General features: G+C 40.0%; 1 protein-coding gene across 1 annotated transcript; it reads right to left on the minus strand.

The window, feature by feature from the left end:
- Positions 1 to 10,581: 10,581 nt before the first annotated feature.
- Positions 10,582 to 22,593, minus strand: dnajb14 (DnaJ heat shock protein family (Hsp40) member B14). Its single transcript, NM_001016588.2, has 8 exons — positions 22,377 to 22,593; positions 15,296 to 15,461; positions 14,541 to 14,686; positions 13,935 to 14,120; positions 13,515 to 13,609; positions 11,929 to 12,038; positions 11,283 to 11,449; positions 10,582 to 10,927 (listed from the first exon to the last, which is right to left on the minus strand). The coding sequence occupies exons 1-8, from the start codon at positions 22,507 to 22,509 to the stop codon at positions 10,803 to 10,805; spliced, it is 1,128 nt and encodes a 375-aa protein (NP_001016588.1). The 5' UTR covers positions 22,510 to 22,593; the 3' UTR covers positions 10,582 to 10,802.
- Between the last annotated feature and the right edge of the window lie 273 nt (positions 22,594 to 22,866).

Consider the following 22,866-nt stretch of genomic DNA (forward strand, 5'->3'; position numbering starts at 1 on the left):
TGGTTATAGAAGCTGGCATCTGAAGTAAAGTGGATAAGTCTTATCGATCATAGTCTCTTACTCTCAGTTACAATTGGGGTTTCCTGGACGTTGTTTGTCCCGTGGGGTGCTTGGCGAGTGGGCTGGTGATTGCGTGTTGAGTCGCTTCCTCCATTGTCTAGATGGGGTCGCGTCTCTCCTAGGGAGTGGTGTGGTAGGTATATCCGCCGGTTGGGCCGGAGTGCCTTCATCCGGTGGCCCTAGTATGTAGTTACGCCATTCTGTGATATCAGGGATGGGTATATCCAGTTGTTGGCAGAACTGTGCCGCTTCCATGGGGTAGCGTAATGCGTAAGTTTTGCCTCCTTTATGTGCTAATAAAGCGAAAGGGAATCCCCATTTGTATGAAATGCTGCGCTCTCTGAGAGTCGTGGTCAGAGGTTTTAGCAGTCGTCTCTGGGTTATAGTGGACACTGCCAAGTCCTGGTAGAGATAGATAGTATTGTCCTCAAAAAGAATCCCGTTCGTATTGCGGGCTTTTTGTATAATTTGCTCCTTAATTTCAAAGCGGGCTAAACAGCATAACACATCTCGAGGAAAATTAGCTCTCTGTGGGCCAGCCCTGTGTATTCTTTCGATGTTTATCTCTGTGGTGTCTGAGTCATTTAACATCTCTGCGAATAGTTTAGCTGCAACCTCACGTAGCTCTTCGTGTGGCACTGCTTCAGGTATTCCCCTGATGCGTATATTACATCGCCTACTGCGATTTTCCAAATCCTCAGTATGGCGTCGTAGATCAAGGATAGCTTGATCATGTTTTTGTAACAGTTTAGAGTTAGCCAAAGTGTCTGCTGATATTTGTGTGATACTGTCCTCCAGTTCACCCAGGGAGTCTCTCACGCTCACCAGTTCCTGCTTAAGTGCTGCAGTTTCAGTGTAAATGGTATGTTTAAGATCAGTGCCCAGGGTTAGTAAGTCGGCTTTGCGTGGCATCTGTGATAGTATGTTAAAGATACCTTCTAGATTGCCGCTTACCTCCGAGGTAGTATCTGAAGCTGCTTGTAGGTCTGGGCTGGTGCAGGACCTAGATAGCGGGCCATGAGGTTCCTCCGCCATATTGTCTCCGTCCGGCGCTTCGTGCAACTCCTGCGAGCGCGGAAAAAAGTGCTTAATGCCGCCCGAAAGGGGTAAATCCTTTTGCTTGGGGTAGTTGGCTGATGTGGTGTGCCTGTTATGTTTCCCCATCTTATCCAAATCCGGCTGAAATCGCTTTTTTATCGGTCAGTAGCACGGAGCTCTGTTCAGGTGCGTCTCACTCCCGTGCCATGCAGCCACGCCCCCCCACACTGAGATCTTCTCCCAATATCCCCACCTACGGGTGGGCGATATCAAGGTAATTCAGGCTAATTCGTTTGGCCAGAACGACGGGCATAGGCACAGTCGGTTCGGGGACCACATCAACGAGCCGAAGTGGTCCCCGATCCAACTAAATTTTTAAACCTGCCCAATCGATATTTGCCCGACTTCAGGCCAAATATCGGTCAGGCAGGCCCATCGTTAGTGCCCCTACACTAATAATAGTGACAATAAACTGCCGAGTTGGTGTCCAACTTCTGTGGTACCGAGGGCCGAAATCTTTCCGCCCTCTGTGGTGGAGGGCCGATAATGGAAGCTAGTTTTGACTACTCCCCTTTTTAAAACCACATCCACTTGAAACCACACCCATGTTATCACATGACCATAGTCATATTAATGGTGGTAGTACAGCAAAAACCTGCCATACTCTGCCTTCCCTACCCTGCCTGTGTGTGCCATACTCTGCCTTCCCTACCCTGCCTGTGTGTGCCATACCCTGCCTATGTGTGCCATACTCTGCCTTCCCTACCCTGCCTGTGAGTGCCATACTCTGCCTTCCCTACCCTGCCTGTGTGTGCCATACTCTGCCTTCCCTACTCTGCCTGTGTGTGTCATACTCTGCCTGTCCTATGCTGCCTGTGTGTATGGCACATACAGGCAGCATAGGGCAGGCAGAGTATGGCACACACAGGCAGCCTACAGTGACTCAATGCTGGCACTGCTCCTACAGTACAGTCTGCACAATAACTATATATTAAAAAACTTTTTAATTGCAGTACCACCACAGTATATGTTTTTATAGTGTGCAGGGTTTATTTGTGGGTTTCTACTACTCCTACAGTCTGTCTGAGGTGTGAACAGGTGACCAATGGGGGTGATTACAGCCTGAGCCTGAGGTGTGAACACTGCAGGGGGTGAATAATGCAGGGATTAAAAGGTGTGAACAACACAGGGGATTACATTTTTAAACAATACAGAGGGTTTACAGCCAGAATCTGAGGTGTTTACCATGTAGGGGGCCAGTACTGATACCATTTAAAGCTTACACAAAGGTAAGCCATCAAAGCAGCCAGACAGGTGGGGGGCCACAGAGAGGGGGGTTCACGGGCCACCAGTTGGACAGCACTGGTCTAAGCAAATAATCCCATTTTATCCTATAAAAGATTCCCTTTACTCTTTGCAATAATAAAACAGTAGGCTGTTGGTGGTAAAGCTGCATGAATCCATATTGGGTTTATTTAATGTTCAAATGTTTTGTAGTAGATTTAAGGTATGGTGATCCAAATTATGGAAAGATCCCTATAGCTGGAAGACCCACGGTCCCAAGCACTCTGAATGATAGATCTAATACCTGTAGAAATGAAACTTTTCCTTTACTACATCTTCTCTTAGCATAGGGTACCTTATGGTTTTTCTATAGATCAATAAAATCAGCAACACACTTAGGGGCAGATTTATCAAAATGCAAGAGTCAAGCTCACCACAGAAAAATTCACCCACTTTGACTGGAGTGGGGGGGGGGGGGCAAAATTTAGAATAGTGGAGGGCACACCAAGCTAAGATACTCTTGCCCTTTAAAGACAATCCAAAAATATATACAAAAAATCCAGGTGCTAGGGTTTCAAAAATCCCCCCCATAAGAGGATTATATATACCAACAAACCCTCAAGTAAACCCTGCACACCAAGAAAAAAAATCTTTTTCAGATAGGAACTATGGTTAAAAAGACATTTTTATTTATCAAGTCATTATGCAGCAACAATATTGCATTTAAAAAAAATAACATCCATCAATAAACAAATCAATACATATCACCCAGTGAAAAAACTGAAAAAAGATATGAAGGCAGATACTCTGAGCAGAAACACTGGGGTATTCTCTCATCCAAACGCCTTTGTCAAGGGATAAAGTAGAGTGGGATGGCCTCAGATGGCAGCCCTGGAAGGGTTACAAATCTCTCCAAAATGTTTTGCAATAGCATAACACTGAAGTGGGTGATATCGGATTGATCCAATCATTTTGGGGACGATTGCATCAATGCTTTGTTGCACTCCTCACCCTGGAGGATATAACAATACAAACAGCTCCAAAACAGCTCCAGCTCAGTCAGATTAGATGGACAGCGTTTGTGAACAGCAGTTTTCAGATCTTGCCACAGATTCTCAATTGGATTTAGATCTGGATATGTTTTGTTTTAAACCATTCCATTGTTGCCCTGGCTTTATGTTTAGGGTCGTTGTCCTGCTGGAAGGTGAACCTCCGCCCCAGTCTCAAGTCTTTTGCAGACTCCAAGAGGTTTTCTTCCAAGATTGCCCTGTATTTGGCTCCATCCATCTTCCCATCAACTCTGACCAGCTTCCCTGTCCCTGCTGAAGAGAAGCACCCCCAGAGCATGATGCTGCCACCACCATATTTGACAGTGGGGATGGTGTGTTCAGAGTGATGTGCAGTCTTAGTTTTCCGCCACACATAGCATTTTGCATTTTGGCCAAAAAGTTCCATTTTGGTCTCATCTGACCAGAGCACCTTCTTCCACATGTTTGCTGTGTCCCCCACATGGCTTGTGGCAAACTGCAAACGGGACTTCTTATGGTTTTCTGTTAACAATGGCTTTCTTCTTGCCACTCTTCCATAAAGGCCAACTTTGTGCAGTGCACGACTAATAGTTGTCCTATGGACAGATTCCCCCACCTGAGCTGTAGATCTCTGCAGCTCGTCCAGAGTCACCATGGGCCTCTTGGCTGCATTTCTGATCAGCGCTCTCCTTGTTCGGCCTGTGAGTTTAGGTGGACGGCCTTGTCTTGGTAGGGTTACAGTTGTGCCATACTCCTTCCATTTCTGAATGATCGCTTGAACAGTGCTCCGTGGGATGTTCAAGGCTTTGGAAATCTTTTTGTAGCCTAAGCCTGCTTTAAATTTCTCAATAACTTTATCCCTGACCTGTCTGGTGTGTTCTTTGGACTTCATGGTGTTGTTGCTCCCAATATTCTCTTAGACAACCTCTGAGGCCATCACAGAGCAGCTGTATTTGTACTGACATTAGATTACACACAGGTGCACTCTATTTAGTCATTAGCACTCATCAGGCAATGTCTATGGGCAACTAACTGCACTCAGACCAAAGGGGGCTGAATAATTACGCACACCCCACTTTGCAGTTATTTATTTGTAAAAAATTTTTACAATCATGTATGATTTTCGTTCCGCTTCTCACGTGTACACCACTTTGTATTGGTCTTTCACGTGGAATTCCAATAAAATTGATTCATGTTTGTGGCTGTAATGTGACAAAATGTGGAAAAGTTCAAGGGGGCCGAATACTTTTGCAAGCCACTGTATATTGTCAGAGTGATAATTTAAAGTCAATTTGACAGGACTGTCCAAATTATTCAAGTGTTGGTGAAAGGAGAGTAAGCTGTCAACCCCTTTTGTCCAGATCAAAAACAGGTCATCGATGTACCGAAAATATACAAGGATAGAGTCCCCTAGTAGGGGTACAATATGTTCAGTTTCAAACTGCAGCATAAATAGATTGCCATATGACGGGGCGAGGGCACTGCCCATTGCCGTGCCCGCTATCTGGAGATAAAAAGAATTTTCAAATCGGAAAAAGTTCCTTGTGCGTGTGAGTTTGAGTAGTTGTGTTAGGAATTCGACCAGAACCCGCAAAGATGTGTCAGTAAGGAGTGCTTCCCTAGATGCCCTAATGCCCATGTCATGTGGTATAATCGTATAAAGACTTTTCACGTCCATGGTCACCAAAATGCTGTCAAACGGAATTTCCCCTAGTTCCCTTAGTCTCAGGATTAAATGCGTAGAGTCCTGGGTGTATGAAGGCATCGATTTAACTAAAGGTTGTAGATAGTAGTCAATAAATGTTGATACTGGTTGGTACAAGGATCCCACAGCGGAGATGATAGGTCTCCCTGGGGGTGCTGAAAGTGATTTATGTATCTTAGGCAGTGTATAAATAATCGGGGTACGGGGATAGTCATTGTGCATATAAGGGAATGTATCTTTATCGATCCAACCTGCATTGAGGGCAACAGACAGTATAGCATCCAGTTCTCTTTTGAATTTGCTAGTGGGGTCACAGGGTAAGGATCTGTACATCTGAGTGTCAGCCAGCTGTCCCAGGATCTCTTGTTTGTAGTAAGCATAATCTAGCAGTACAATCGCGCCCCCTTTGTCTGCTGGCCGAATAACCAAGCTTGTATCCTCTTTCAGTGTTTTTATAGCCCGCCGTTCTGCAGGTGATAAATTAGGATATGACTTAATCATACCTGAAGCTGCTTTTGTGTCAAGACTAAGGACCTTGCCAAAAGTTTTGATAGCAGCTGGCGTGCTATCAATGGGGGGCGAGGGCCCTGTGGTGTGTTCTTAAAATGTTTCTTTAATTTAAGCTTCCTTTGGAATTTGTGTATATCAACCAATGTGTCGAACGTGTTGGGCTTAATGCTGGGGACAAAGGAAAGACCCTTGTATAGTAAGGATAGTCCACTAGGTGTAAAGGTGTGCTGACTCAAATTAAATACTATACTTTCCTTCCCTTCGGCCGTCTCCCCGCTTATCCCCAGTAGTATCTACCCCCGCCTCAGAGTCTGTGGATTGGTCTGAACTATCTACTGTTAGCAGGGATTTTGGCAGTCTTTTCTTTCTCAAAGGAGGTTTGGGTCTGTTGTCTGATCTTACTCCTAGGAGCCAGCCGTAAACCCTTTTATTTTTGTAGTCATCAGTCACTTTAGTAATTTAGTTTGTTTGAATCTAGTTAAGTCTTGCTTGTATTTGTCAATATTTGTGCGTAATTTATTGACCCAGTCAGTGCTATTATCCGAAATGAGAGAGTCTAGGTACTGTTCCTCCAGGCTTTTAATGTAATTTCTTATAGTAGCTAATTCCTTACCAATCTGTTCAGTCACAAGCAGTATGAGGTCAAAGGAGCAGTGGTTAAGGATGCCGCACCATTTACTACAAAAGTCCGGATTATTGCGGCCAATGGTAGGGATGTTGGATATACGGAACCCCCTAGGGATGAGTTTCTGTCGATGGTAGTTAGATAGAAATACCCCGTGCAGCTGCAAATCCACTTCCCTCTTCTTTAAGTGGAGAGTATCGTGGTAAATATGAGTCTTAGGTTTACTCACTGTACAGTCCAATGGAGTTTCCGTGAAAAGGATCCTATCCACATCTTCTATGGAAAACGTGAAGTCCTTACTTGTGTCTGCTTCAAATGCAAGTTGTGGTCTCACTTTATCAGTCTTTATGTCTTGACAATATGTCTGAATAAAGAACTTAACTCTGAGATGCCTATGCTGTGAGTGCTTTTTAAAGGACTATATGTATTTTTTGGGTCAGCACTCGGCCGTTGTTTTGATCCGTGAGTGCCGATAATGGGATATTATATATATATATATATATATATATATATATATATATATATATAAAACAAAAGCTGGAAACCACTGGCACTCACGTAAACAGGTTAAAGTTGCCTGGGTGCAGTCATCAAAGCAGGAAACAAGATTCAAGTAGAAAGAAGCCGCTCTCACAGGTCTTAAGTGCAAAAAATAAAATCTTTTTATTGTATGGTGAACTGACGTTTCGGCTGAACACCTCAGCCTTGCTCATATTATATATATATATATATATATATATATATATACGCTGAGAGAGACAGAGAGAAAAACTGCTTAGTATTGGAAGAGGAATAATCACTTGAGAAAGGTAACGGAAGTAGCACAAAACATCGCAGAAGCTTTTAAAGTGATTTAATAAAAGACTGAATTTAAAGAGATGTAGCTTCATTGGAAAAATTATATATATATATATATATATATATATATATATATATATTATATATATATATATATATTTTATGAGCTTATTTATAAGCTCCAGTGAGTCAATAAATAGCACTCTGCTTGTATGTGTGCCAGTCACACAAGTCACCTTAAGCTAGAAAAAAAAGATACTCCAATGTAAACTGTTTTGCATGAAAAATTATTTTATTGTTTTACATAAAACAATAAAAAAAATACTGTAATTGTAGAAACATCCTCTATATGCTTTACACATTTTTATTTAAGCAGGGCTTTCATTAACAGATAAGAATATAAACAATAACTTTCTAAAAGAAAGCAGGGCATTAATGCATTCAAAAACCAAAATGAAAACATGAACAGGCAAAGAAATCTAGTCATGCCTGGGAATACAATTTTCCTCTTAAGCCTTGCAGGTATGAGCCTTGACCTAGAAGAATGTGAGGTATTAGCTGGAAGAATTGTGGATATTGGTGCAATGAATTCTAGCACTTGAAAACAACAGAAAGCCAAAATATCTAGTGTGTTTTTCTTGAATGGAAGTGTTCCTTAATATAAGGATGATATTAGTACACATACTCTCCAAGGGACTAAGTATCCCCTGGTGCAGTAAGCTATCCAACGGTGATTAGACCAGTAGCAAACCTTGCACCTTCTATTACATAACCCCCTCACCCCCCTCTGAAATGGCCTGAAAAAATAATTCACATGCCAGGGAAACAATGTTCATAGAACCCAAGTAAATATATAAAGATTAAGAGACCTTGTTTAATGGAATAAATAGTTTTACTGACATCAGAAGTAAGCATATTTTAGTCACCAAAAACACAAAGGAGCCTGACATGAATGTTAAAATGACAACTTAAAAAAAGCAATGATGTAAAAAATCCATACTGTACTCTTGGTAAAACTGCAATTATTCGTATTAATACATTCGAAGTTATGATATTTATTTATATTCAGCCTAAAATGGTAAACAGAACGTTTCCAGATAGCACAAGCAATCCAGTCGAACTTGCTGGCATCACACAAATATAATCGGTTTCAAACTTCAGTGGTTTTTGTCCTGTGTTTTGCCCCCCCACTAAAAATGAACAATAGCCAATCAGAGTCTGGTGGGATCACTCCAAAGTTAATGAATCTTAATTTAAAAAGCTTTGCTACTGGCTTACCCAGAAATCACTGGAACATGTTTCCCCTCAATTTTGCTAAATGCTATAAAAGGTGATTACATTTGTGATAGTTATCTTTTCTACTACTCTTGTGACTACCTCATTGAAGTCAAAGGATTTACCCAAACTAAGGATTCATCCAAACTAACAAAGCCTGAGTAAGAGAAGTAAAGCTTACAAAACACACAGCCTGATGGTAGCCAACTGATTGGCCAAGCGCAGAGATGGTAAAAATGGGACTGATCCTACTGATCTGATTGCACTGAAGAAATACGGCCAATGTATGTTCAGGATGCCGAATTACCCCACACATGAGCTGATGAAGGGCACACTGTCTCTCTTTTTCTTAGCTGTACCCTTATTCAGTTTTTGAAGGACACTGACACACTGTTACTAGTCAGCATCCCTTTGAGGGAAGTTTACATTATTATTAATAATAACATGTATTATGCAGCACAGTGCACAACCAGCAATGTAACATTTTGTGTAATGCAGACATTTCTGTCTTGAGAGTTTGCAGTTTATCTTCTTTTTTATGATTTTTATATTTTTTACCTTCCTTCTGTGTCTCCATCTGGTTGCCTGGGTCAGTGATGCCCAGCAACCAGAAAACAGATCTTTTTAAATCTATCCTTCTATTTATGTCCCCTCCTATGTATACTGATCTTTCATTCAGATCTCTGCAAGACAAATATTAAGCAAAAAAAATAAATAAATACAAAATTTTAGGAATGCAGCAAATCTAGGTAAGCACCAAATGCAGTGTCCATTTCAGGATTAGCCAAATCCTGTCGCTTGCCTAAATTTTATAGGGAGGATTTGTCCGAATCCTAAAATAATGGCTTCAGTGCATCCCTGCTTTGAATAGAATTGTCTTAAATACTAAAATTTATTTTAAATTACTATTAATGATCTGGTCTCAGTTAATAGTCCAAATGTTCAAATCTTAGCAACTGTCTATTACAACAAATCTTTTGGACAGTGGCCACTATTACTGAGACAAGTTGTTCCTCTTTGTACACACACAAAAATGGTGTTGGAATGGTATGAAATTATATATGAAACAGCCACAGCAGCTTAATTTAGAAAAGCTAACGTTTGTTTTCTACACTCCTAGACAATAGTGTTCATCTGTTCTATGTGCAATGCCAATGTGGAAGTTCTATTGTGGTTTTTTTGCTGTAAAAACTACAAATCATTAGTGGTTCCCCTACCATGCATTGAAAAAATCTTCTGCAGATTCTACTCAAGTCTGTCTGGAATGTACCCCACTATTTAGTTTGTATCATCACACTGAACTTCCAGGTCCTGAGGTAGAGATCAGATAATCAGAGGATGAATGTGGTACAAGGCTCAATCCCTATCCAGGGCAGCTATCAAAATGAGAAACAGAGGGGCAGATTAACTCAAATTTAGATATAAAAAATTGTGTTCTCATAAAGGAGAAAAGAAATCCTTTTTGATGGTATATATATATATTTTTTTTTTCTTTTAAGCCTTCTCCATCTAAAACAAACCAATTCACTGAATAAACTTATTTAAAAGAATCCAATCTTAAACAAAATCCAGTTTTATTGAATTAAATGTTTTTTAAAATAACAGGCACAAAAATAACTTACAATGATTTATGTACATCCCTATATGAACTGCTTGTCCATTGAAATCAGTGGTTGGCCCACAGGTCAATGGGCCCTGGATATGCCCACATCCACCTGAGGGAGAAGTGCTGCTTGTTCTACAGACTTCTGGGCTAGCAAGGACCATGCAAACGCGTACGATTTTCATTAGCAAAAAGACCATCTGTGATGACAGGGGTGTGCAAAAAGGTCTATAAGATACTCAAGGGTCTCCCTAGATGGAATGACTGGCAATTCAATACAACCAAAATGTTTCACGTATGGCCAGCTTTTCTTTCTTCACTGGCAAATCAAACCAACTGAGCCTGATTTTTTTAAACAAGCAAGATGAACCAGCAACAATGTGAGTGCTTCACTATTAGGGGAAGACTTAGCATTGCAAAATGGCTGAAAGAATGTTTTAAATAGTTTAAAGATTATTTTAAAATCTACACAATTAAATAGAACTCACAGTTAAAACTTTACAGTCAATCTGATGCAATAGTATGAAAATCAGATCCAATCACATCTGTAACTATGTACATAGAAATTTCTTAGCTCTTATATACAATAAAATCATTTGAAATATTTACATGCCCTTCGACGATTCAAGATCCCGATTCCGTGTCTGAAATTTGCTTTTTTTTGTATTCTTGAAATAAACCACTTACATGGAAATCAATGTTAAATAAAAATATGGACCCTGTGACTTTCAAGTTGTCAGGATGTTTAATAAGCCCGAATTAGCCAGATGAATGGTTCATATTTACTCCCTGTATGGTGAGTCATGGTAAAAGCACTTAGCTTGTATTTTACAGAAAAAAAGGATGTCCAAAGAAACAAAGCTATAATCTTGCATTTCATCCACCTCGAAAAAGTGATGTGAGTCGATTAAGTTCTTTACAGTTTTCCATAGATATGGATTCTGCTTTCACTTTTAGTCTCTCGTCCCGATACACTTTTGCAGCATGCATTAAATCTGATCCTAGAAAGAAAAAGCACAGATTGCACTCAGGGAACATATTTTACAGCAAAGACAAGCAAGCTTCTAATGCTGAACATCACATATGGTACCATAAAAACAAAGCAGCAATAGTACTATTTCTACTAATTCTACTATTGCTGCTTTGTTTTTATGGGGTATGTACATTTTAAAAGATTTTTTATGTGTTGGTAGTGGGGGAAAAAATATTTCTGCTTTAACTAATTTGTTGCCTCAGTGATCAAAGCAGGAGTTAAGTCCCATATCAAATTCAGGTTCAATAGTAAATCTCCATATGTCACACAGACCTTAAAGGCCAAGCCAAGTTATCAACCCTTCGAAATTTACAAATACTTACTCTGTTGCCTCTCTCTCCAGCAGTTATTTCGGACATTAGCCACATAATCCTCTTCAATGTTTTTCTCTAGTTTTTGAAGCAATATGCCACTATATTCAGACTGAAAATCCTTGCTCACATAGTAGGCAATTTGAAGATTTTCTGTTACACGTTTAGTCGCTTGACCACTGGGAAAAGAAATACAGTTTGCACTTTAAAATGAAGATGGGAAACAATTGTGCCCCCCTCCACCATATTTTACTCATCAACTCACATTGAAATATCAACATGCTCAATGATTACGCTGTTTAGTTACTAGCTTACACTATATAGTTCACTCATTTACAGCTATTTCAAATATAACAAGTTCAACAAATACAGTATGTAAACAAAACCCAAAGCATGAAAAACAAGTAGCATGACAACAATTTTTTTGCCATGCCCAATTATGCCCCAACCCCTGCACCTGTCCTTGTGTATGAATCCTTAAAATACAGGAGAGCTGACAGTCGAGTCCATAAACCCATATAAACCATTTAGATGGATTCCCAGTATTCTAACTACACTAGACCAGTAAAAGATAACTACTGGTTGCTAAAAAGTTTCTTAATATGCTCCAGCACATGCACAGCAATTATTTCAATTAAACTTAACTTAAAATACTTACGATCTTGGATATAAACTGTATGGTGGGTTGGAGACCATGAATTGGCTCAGCAAGGACACAAGAATCAAAACAATTATAGGCATCAGCTGGATAAACATGGAGAAACCACCCTTTGAAAAACACAGAAGGCAAAGTAAAACATCCAAACTCAACCAAAACAAATGTTTTGTTGCTAAGTCTTACATACTCTCAGGCTACATTGTCCTTATTTTAAGCTTGCATTAAATGGTTATGTCACTATGTGTAATAACTGCTCTGCCCACAGGGTGGCAGGGACAACAGCAAGGCAAATCAACCAACAATTACCTTTGTATGAATGTAATAGGGACCCTAGACTGTGAGCTTCATTGGGGAAGAGACTCAAATGAACCATCAATCTATCTTTGTAGAATAAGGTGATGTTCATTATTTAAATAAAGAAAAAAAACAAGCCTTACAATTTTGGCTAAATATTTGACTTATATAAGCAGAAGGAAATGTCCAGTCAGTGGCCTTCCAACTGTTGGCTAAAATTCCTGATACTGCTCACAAGCCAGACAAGGACACTACATTGACATTCTGGGAGTATACCACCCATAGTACATAAAAAAAATAAGGAACGCTGGTTGCACAAGGAGCAACAACAATCCAATGCTTGATCTTGAGAACCAGCAGATAAACTTGTACCATTTATGGCCAAGTTTAAAGTGACAATGTTATCTCCAAATTAATAACCCAATGTAATAAATAAGCTTTGACTGCTGTTAAGTCATGTTCATTTCTGATTAAATCTATTTTAAAAGCACCATGGTTTTGTTTTCCCTGGCTTAAATAAGCTTAATAAAACCTCTCCAAGTAGCACTGCCTTAAATATGAACGAGATTTAAAGATATTGGGTAATTGATCAATTGTTCTAAATCCCTAATGAGTGTGTTCATTACACAGTTTAGGAAGGAAATCTATTATCTAGAATGCTTATCTGGATATGTGGTTTTTCTAAAATTAGGAACATTTTTGCCTAACATCTACTAAAACACATTTAAACATTAAAAAATCTAACAAAAATTTTTTACTATGATGTATGGGCGTATGACGTTAGTTGACATGAATGACAAACCACATTATTAAAGAGTATCTTTGCACACTGAATAGCGTTTGAAAGTGCAGCCCTAGACCCTACACATTACATTCGAGAACCTAATAGTTAGTCAGGGCTAACGCACATGAGAAGCTAACGACAATGCATCAGAATACTAGTAGAATACCTTGCAAGGAAGATCTTTACATATGATGACCAAAAAGGGAGAAAAAAAATATAGCAGATAGCAGACCACCTCAACGTGCCTATGCGACCTCTACCTATCAGAATTTTCTGACCTGCCTGGTAGATATATGGACATTTTTCAGCCTTATATTAGTCCGGCAGGCAACAGGTGTAAGCATTTATCGGCCTGTATATGACATAAGGTAGGTGCCAAAACAAAGCAATCTAAGAATGATATTGTAAGCTTTAAAAAGTTGCACTTGCTGCCTCAGTACTAAAGATGTGTGTAACTTATAACAAGATGTAAGAAGCAGACAGACCCTTAAAATGTCACTATACTTACATCTGCCCTCTCGTCTTCTCTGTCATGGCCACTATGATGATGATGCTGGTGATGGCTGTACCTAGCCCGTCCATTGGAAAATGTATGTACACTTCCTGGAAAGGAAAAAAAAAAAACACTCAGGGGCGTGTTTATTAACATAGGAGGCAAACATTACCAGTAATGTTGCCTTTAGCAACCAATCAGCAATTAGATTTGAACAGCCACCCACAAGTTAAAAACCAAAAGCAAAATTGCTATGGGAAACATCATTGTCTCCAATGTTCATAAATATACCCATCAAATTTCATGATACAGCTGCTTTTGCATTGTGTACACGGAAAGTCTCAATTTCTCCAGTAAGTAACTAAATCAGTTGTGCAGGGTACAGAACTCAGTTTGCAAATTCATGTCAAAATGTAACATTGCAGAGATTGTTACCTGATGGAAAGCCTCCACCAAAAAACATATTGAACAAATCTTCAGGTGTGATGTCTGCTTCGAAGCCTCTGTGGTAGTCAAAGCCACCATTTCTGTGATTGTTCTGCATCTGATCCTCGCTTCCGGTAAGGTCGTATTGCTTCCGTTTCTCTGGATTACTCAACACTGCATAGGCATTTCCAATTTCTGAGAGATAGTTTAAAAAAAAAAAAAAAAAGTTATGTTACAGCTCATTTTTCTTCTGACAAAAAAAAAAAATCACAATTACAAAGCCTATTATTATTAACATTTATTTATAAAGCGCCAACATATTCCGCAGCGCTGTACAATAAGTGGGTTTTATAAAAAAGCCTAATATATTAATTTCTGCTATAGTGAGGTATGTTAGGGTAGTTACATTGGAGGTCTGGGGTTAAACTAGAGAAGTCTCTCTCATCAAATTGAATCTGGTCCTAATATGTAAATAACTCTATACATATATTAATTAGTCCATAAATTAGAACAATGAGGAGCTTTCATTTTGCAAAATCAAAATCAATTGTCATTTTAAGTTAACCTGTTTTAACATAAATGTTTAGGTTCATAAACTACATAAACTCGCCTTACTTTTAAAAGCTTCTGTGGCACCAGGTGCATGGTTTTTATCAGGATGAAACTTCAAAGCCAGCTTTCGATAGGCCTTTTTTAAATCCTCCTCTCCAGCATCAGTACTAACACCTAATACCTCATAATATGTTTTACATTTTTTTATCCTGTAAAAAAAAATAAATAAATGACAAAGTGAGATTGAAGCAGGTAGCACTTTAATACATCACCTAAAAATAAGTTTGCCTTCATTTAGATTAACATATAAATAACCAGTACCATGGTCAGTACTGGTCAAGCAGTAAGGTTAGGGACTAAGAAACAGAATGTGGCTTGAAAGACTGGAAAATAAATACAATTTACTCTGGTGCAGACAGAAATGTCCTAAGGCAAGTAGTTTTTGTTTTTTTGTTCTGTATCTCTCTGGTTTAGCAATGAAGTGCAGCATATATGTGACCAAAGTCTTTCACACTACCTTTGGGAATATCCATAGTTAAATGATGAAGAAAGATTGCATTATTACATCACTGCCAAGAGGATTGCTACTACATACCAATTCCATTGGGTATAATAACCACTCCATAGTTAAAATGCTTTTTTGCTTTTCTTGGGCATTCTTGCTGTTCTGGCACATTTATGTAATGAGTACTATTATAGTCACAGGTATGCAACAGAAAATTTAGTGTAGTACAGGGGTGCAAAATGGAAGGTTTATATCCTCTTTAAATACTGTGGTTTTTACTGTGACATAAAGCAATTCAAAAAAGAAACCGTACCTTTGTACACCATCCAGCTGGTCCTGTGTATGGCCTTTTCCTGTATCGCTACTTGCAGAAGCATTGCTGTCTTTCTCTGCTTTGGGTTGTTCTGTACCTTTTGCCATTTTTGCACTTTGTGGTCCATTTCCCGCTGTGTCATTTTTTTCAAAAGCTTGCAACAAAGCTAAAAAAAGTGTTGTGGAATAGTTACACAGGTATCTAGCAGTAGGAATTGAGGTAGGTATCCAACACATTCAAAGTGAAGTTTAAGCATGGGCTACCCGGAGTGGGACAGTCAACATACTAAGGCAGCTGGAGACTAAGGTGAAAAAAATTGTCCCTAAGGTGACAATTGTGCTGCAAAATAAGATGCATATTACTTATGACCTACTATAACCATTTCTCTGGTGTATTTATTTATGTATTATGCTTTATTTATATTTCTCTGACACATTTACACAAGTCATTACAGAGATTGTTTATCATTCCCATCTTACAATCTAAGGTCCTTGCAGATACTGCCCAGTTCAGAATAAAACTGAGAGCCCCTGGACTAAAAAGCAGCAGCTACCCACTGAACCATGCATGTATCAGATTTGCATTATGATTTCCGGAAGGTCCAAATCACCAGGTAAGCACTGCAGTAGCACCTGACTCAAACCAGGCAAAATTTTAGCTAAACAATGATGCAAAATACAACCAATCCCTGAAAAATACATCAGCTAAGAAATAACACAACAAGGTGAGACATTTCCCACCCTTCCCCAGTGTAGTCTTCCCTGCTGTATTTATTCTCGGATAATAAATGCTACCAAATTATCCTAAAGCAAAGGTAGCTCAATGTGGCTCTGGCTTACATCTGCAATTACTGTTCAGCACAGGGACAGGTATCATACCGGATTATCCAGAGTGCTCAGGACCTCTGTTCTGTATAAGAGGTCTTTCTGTAATATGGATATCCAGATAATTTAAATATTAATTAAATCCAATAGGACTGTTCAGCCTCCAATAAGGATTAATTATATCTTAGTTAGAATCAAGTACAAATGGACTGTTTTATTTTTCAAAGAGAAAAAGGAAAAATTTCTTAAAAATTTTAATAATTTGATTAAAACGTAGTCCGTGGTCTTTCCATAATTCAGACTCTTCTGGATAACAGGTTTCTGAAAAACTGATCCCATACTTGTACAGTAATTTCCATCCACCCTTAAACAACTAACATTTGTTCAGGGGCCCTCCTTAGCTCATTACATGGTTACAGATATATGAACAAACGATTCTAATAATTATTCAGCTATCGTTCAAAGAATATCTTTGATGACAATCAAATATTTTCATAACATTCCACCCTTAATAACTAGGCTTCTAGTAATATCTAGTAGCTCAAATAACCATTTTCTACTAATTTTATCCAAACTAGCCTTCAAGCTGGGCCCTCCAGGCACTCCTCTAGGCTCCACTTGGGGCCAGCTTGAAACCAAAAATTTCAGGCCAGATGCCAGTCAGGGAGGCCCATTGGTAGCGCCCATACACGGGCAGATGAGCTGCCCAATCTGTCTAAAAAAAAAAGTGAAGGGAAGTTAGTATATGGCCTAAGGCAAAATTGAAAGAGGGAAAGAATTGAAAGAGGGGAAGAATATTATATAATATTCTTTCCCTCTTTCAATTTTGCCTTAGGCCATATACTAACTGCCCTTCACTTTTTCCAGGCTTGCAGTCTGTTCAGACTGGCATTTCTCAGACTGTCTACTGTGACCTTGCTTTCAGAAAAAGAACTGAAACACTTACTGTAAATTACAGAGGCTAGATATGCTTTCTCTACTCTAGGTAGGAATGCTTGAGATGAAGCCTGTGATAAATATGTGAGACCCAAGGGGAAAGAGATGCAGACTGTCAGACAAGCACACAATCCATTTACAAGAAGTGACTGATTGACAAGTCAGGCTTTGTTCTTAAGCTGGCCATACACGTGGCGATCTAACGATGTTTCGTGCGACCGATGATCCGCCACACACAGTCAGGGCTGAAACAGCAGATAAGGAGGTAGAAACAATAGGATTTCTACCTCCTTCTGCCGATTCAGCCCTGACGGCAGGTTTTGGTCAGGCGCCTTCTATGGCGCCCGATCAAAATTTTCTAACCTGGCCGATCGGCGAGTCGTCCGATATCAGCAGCTTCCTGCGATATCGGTCGACTTGCCGACATGCTATACACGCACCGAATATCGTACGAAACGAGGTTTCGTACGATAGTATCGGTGCGTGCATGGCCAGCTTTAGACTGGCTGTTTTGCAACCCATTTAAGGTGGCGATACACAGGCCGATTTCAGCTGATGCTAGAGCAGTTGAACCACTGTTGCAGCAACTGACTGAGTGTCAAAAAATATTACCATGAGATTTTAAGCTGAGTCAATCAGATCTGAGTATCACTGCTAACACACAGATGTCCACAAAGCCTTCTCTGAAAGGTGCAAGGCCAGACTGCACAAAGCTTCTTTACTTAAGCTATGTAATTTTAAGAAATCTGAGGCAATCTGTTACCATTGTAGCAATTAAGAAAATAATTAGAAATAATCAACTATATAGGCAATAATTATTATTTTGACCATGTTTGAAACTATGCAAAGAAAAAGTATGAAAGCCCTGTGAGTACAATAACTACTGTACTGATTTACTGTATAGCAGTAAAGACAAGAACCATTGGCTGAATTGAGAAAGCATTTGCAGTTCTCACTAGGCCTAAGATACAGGGGGGTGAAACACTCCACTTTACTTGTGTCATCATATAAAAGTGAACCACTCAGCAATGAACTCTACACACTTACCAATGTGTTTATCAGTGAATGAAAAATGCAGAGACTATTACTAATTTAAGGCTGAAGTAATTCCATATCACTCATACAAGGCTTAGCCAGCTGCAGCAAACACAAACCTACCTTTGTTTTTTGTGCATACATGCACAAAACAAGGTAGTGCTACTTTAGAATCAAAGTAATGTATTTACATGCAACGTGCATGGATGTTTGCAAAACAAATAGATGGTTAAAGTATGCACATGCTCAGTATATTCCCCCTGCTATCCCATTGTCTGTTCATAATTAGATTATTTTCTTTGTGCTAAGAAACAATTTACAATGTTATTTTTCTTTTAAAAGGTGATTTACTGTCTATTTGAAACTACTTCTACAATCTTACTTCCTTCACATAACAAAAAAATATTTAAAAAGAAATCATGATTAATATTTTATTTGTAGTTGTTCCAGAAAAAGGCCCTTTTCCATGAGAAGGGAAGATTATTATAATCCCATAGCAACCAATCAGCGATTACCCTTTTTCAGCCAGCTTTAGGGAGAACAGTAAAAGCAAACACCTGGTTGGTTGCCATGATGCAAATTTGCCCAGGCTTAATAAATGAACCCCATTGTGTCACACTGCAGAATTACCTACTTGTTTTAAGTAGCAAATAACAAGATTAAGGAAGGTGCAAATTTATCAAAATGTGAGAGTTTAACACACAAAAACTCACCCACATTCTATTCATTCCTATGGGATTTTAAGAAGAGTATTTATCAATAGGCAAATTCTAACTTGCACCCACTGATAAAATACCATAGGAATTAACAGAACATGAGTGTATTTTATGTATTAAGCTCTAAACTCACATTTGGCTAATCCTTCCCCTTAATGACCCTGTCTGGATGTCAGCAGTGATACTGCACAGGGTTTTCAGTGTGCATGCCCTTAACCTTAAAGGAACAGTAACATAAAAAAATGAAAGTGTTTTAAAGTAATTAAAATATAATGTGCAGCTGCTCTGCAAAAAAACTGGTGTTTTTGCTACAGAAAAGCTAGTATATAAATAAGCTGCTCTGTAGCCATGGGGGCAGCCATTCAAGCTGGAAAAAAGGAGAAAAGGCACAGGTTACATAGCAGATAAATAGTAGATAAGCCCCATATAATGGGGGTTTATCTGTTATCTGCTAAGTAACCTGTGCCTTTTCTCCTTTGAATGGCTGCCCCCATGGCTACACAGCAGCTTACTTATATAAACTATAGTAGTCTTTCTGAGGCAAACACACCAGTTGTAGCAATGCAGGGCAGCAGTACATTATATTGTTATTACTTTTATACACTTTCATTTTTTGGTGTTACTGTTCCTTTAAAGCAAACAAAAGAGACTTATAACTAGGCAAGGGTTCACTTCTATAAAAAAAGAGCCCACAACTGGATTACTTAACTGGCCCTAGTCTTTCAACAATCAATGGCAATCCAGATTTTGAAATGCAGACTACAGGTGGTCATACAACGGCCAATGTAAACTGCTGACTCTGTCCCTCCACACTGAGATGGCAGATTATTGGCCCAAGTATAAGGCCTTTAAAGAAACAGTAACATCAAAAAATTAAAGTGTTTTAAAGTAATTAAAATATAATGTGCTGTTGTTCTGCAAAAAACTGGTGTTTTTGCTACAGAAAAGCTACTATATAAATAAGCTGCTGTGTAGCCATGGGGGCAGCCATTCAAGCTGGAAAAAAGGAGAAAAGGCACAGGTTACATAGCAGATAACTAGTAGATAAGCCCCATATAATGGGGGTTTATCTGTTATCTGCTAAGTAACCTGTGCCTTTTCTACTTTGAATGGCTGCCCCCTTGGCTACACAGCAGCTTACTTATATAAACTATAGTAGTCTTTCTGAGGCAAACACACCAGTTGTAGCAATGCAGGGCAGCAGTACATTATATTGTTATTACTTTTATACACTTTCATTTTTTGGCTTTAAAGCAACCTGCCAAACGGATACTAGGCCAGTTCTATTGTGCATGTGGAAAATCCTTTTGGGGAGGACTATATGATATATGGCTTATTCCATTGGCAATTGGCAATAAAAGGCAATTCAAGGAGCAACTCAGTATGGGATAGTATCTTGGCAACTTGCTGCTGATTCATATCCACAGGTACACTGCCCCCAGGCCAGCATCTTGTACATGCTTCACTTCTGGCAAGAAGGGGGTAGGCAGAGTAACCTGTAAGGTAAAATGGGGCTCTAAGGGTGAAAACACACAGAGCCATTAGTAGCAGCAACTTTTTCATGGCTACAAAGCATCAGAATGTACCCTGCCACAGACAATACTGAGAATAGCCTCTGCTAAAACACATGTAGAGACAATTACCAGTAAATGATCAGCATTGTCTATTTTAGTAGCCACAAGTAGCTGCTACTAGTAGCTCCATGTGTCTTCACCCTAAGGGCAGTGACAGACAGGGAGATTAGTGGCCCCACGACAAATCTCACATTGCTATGATTTCCCGAAGTCGCTCGAACTTTCCTCTCTGTATAGCTGCACTTAATGACACTCCGTCCTTTCTGCCTTCTGAATGGAGCTGCAGTGCCTATTGACACAAGAAACCTTGGATCTACTACCACCTCCAGTCAGACAGTAGTTCCAAGGTTCCCTTTGTGGCTACCATCAGTAGGTGTAGCACCTTTGCACTTAAAGAATTGGGTGCAGACGTCATTTGTGCACCGAACATGATGCCAGGCAGACTTCTGTGCAATTGTGTCTGATTTCTGCAGTTACATTAATTTTGGTGAAATGAACCAAATGCTCCCTTGCAACCAAAATGATGCAGGAATTCTAGGAAAAAATGCTGGGTCGTGGGTTAAAAATAAGACAACTGCAATTGTAACTGAACTTTGCTCACTGCAAAAGCAGATGCAAAGGACCCCCATTATCTCTGCAAACTGCTAAATATATCAGTGCTATATAACTAAAGAATAATAACAGTGCAGGCCAAGTTACTTAGCACGCATGAGTATTATCAGCTAGGCTCCCTGCTTGATCATTATGCACATGCGTGTGATGTAGCAGTGAATACCACTCACCCACCTACCTCACACACATGTGCATAATGAGCGAGTTGTGGCACTCACTCCTCATGGGCATTTCTGTTCCACAACAAGGCTGCCCACCCCAGAGGCTTACTCCCGATACAGGCAGCCTAGCGCTGAAGGGGGCTATTTTTTAAAGAAAACTATTGTTTCCCCCAGACTCCATTAGCCCGCACCTCTGGTGGTGGAAGCAATTTTAGGGTGATGGGTTTAAAGATGAATATATAGAGGCCAATAAAGGCAGGCATCTAGACCGAACTGGCAGCTTACTGGCCCATGTAGCAACCCCACTGTAATATGTGACAAGGAGGAAAGTAATTGCATTAATTTACTAACCAATGAACAAAAGCCCATTCTGACTTCAGCACTTTGGGCAAAGTCACACATTGCCTAGGGTCCACTTTTCTCCATCTGCATTTTGTATGCAGGCAGAGAGAAGTGGATCCATTCCCATTATAGATGCACTGACACAACGTCAGCATGAGTGCAGCTACAAGGATCTGCGGATGAGATTGGATCCGCTTCTGCCTACAATACTCAGCCGGACCATATGTAATGTGTGACTTTGCCCTTAAACACCCACTGCTGAACTCCTATGGAGGGGGGGGGAGGCAGAGAAGGTACTGCTTGTATTTTAATTTAGAAATGATAATAGAGTTCCCTGAACACCAGCCCAATTCTTGTGCACACCACACTTGTACTATACCCATATACATAACTCGTCTGCTAGTTAGGTTACTTATATTAGCCAATTATATGGGATAACATCTTTTGTACAGATGGTCTCATCCTACCAAGTTACTTTGTTCAACCGTCTAATGCCTATGTGCAACTCCTACTATCAAATGTCAACAGCATACTAGACCATAAAAACCAACAAACTCCAGGACCTCCTAATACTACTTTTCCCAGCATGCCTTATGAGCCCTCGGGAGAGATGCGGAAGTTGTAGATCAGCATCTTCTGAGCCAATGGTCCATATTGGAATTCTTATTCAGTTCAGTATTTATGGCTATGTTGTTCATTGACATAGCACCGATGTCCAACCCGCAGCGGGCCCCCTCAGCAAGCAGTCGATGCAGGGGTTACGGGCCGGACATCCCTGCAATATAACAGGAAGCTGACGAGGCCTATAATACAGGTACAGAGTATGACGGTAAGGACGGCTGTACAGTGAAAGTACGTGTCTGGTCTGTTCCTAATCTCACCTCGGGCCTCGCTGCTCGGATACAGTCTCTCTGCTTTACTGAGGAACCTCTTTGCTTTCTCCTTGTCTCCGGCTTCTATGGCCGCCTTTGCTATCCGAACACAGCGCTCTGCCTCATCCCTATTGCTCTCCATGATGCCGGGGCTTCTCTCCTCCTCCGGCCCCGGCAGTACAAGCTACGGGTGACAGGAGAGAATGGGAGGGGCTACACCAATCAGCAACAGCACCAGCTCCTCCTTGCACCGTGCTGCCTCGTTGCCTAAATTCTACTATGTCACATGACCGCGCATAACAGGAAGCGCTGGAAGCGTGGGGGCACAAAGTATACGTACTTATAGTTCAGTATAATAATAATAAGGGTGTCAAGTAAAATTGTCACTAGTTTATTGAACCAGTTGCGCCCGTATGATAAAAAGTTGAGCAGAAAGAGATTGTCGGCTTGTCGTAGTCACGTGACCATACATGTTAGAAATGGGCAGGGCTATGACGTA

This window comes from Xenopus tropicalis, chromosome 1 (genome assembly GCF_000004195.4).
Source record: "Xenopus tropicalis strain Nigerian chromosome 1, UCB_Xtro_10.0, whole genome shotgun sequence".
NCBI lineage: Eukaryota > Metazoa > Chordata > Amphibia > Anura > Pipidae > Xenopus > Xenopus tropicalis.

Excerpts from the sequence above, each read along its gene's own strand:
- dnajb14 (NM_001016588.2), bottom strand. The coding sequence starts at position 22,509 with ATGGAGAGCAATAGGGATGAGGCAGAGCGCTGTGTTCGGATAGCAAAG. Across the intron at positions 15,462-22,376 it reads TCCGAGCAGCGAGGCCCGAG|CTTTGTTGCAAGCTTTTGAA; the intron begins GTGAGATTAGGA and ends CACTTTTTTTAG. Across the intron at positions 13,610-13,934 it reads TGGTGGAGGCTTTCCATCAG|GAAGTGTACATACATTTTCC; the intron begins GTAACAATCTCT and ends TTTCCTTTCCAG.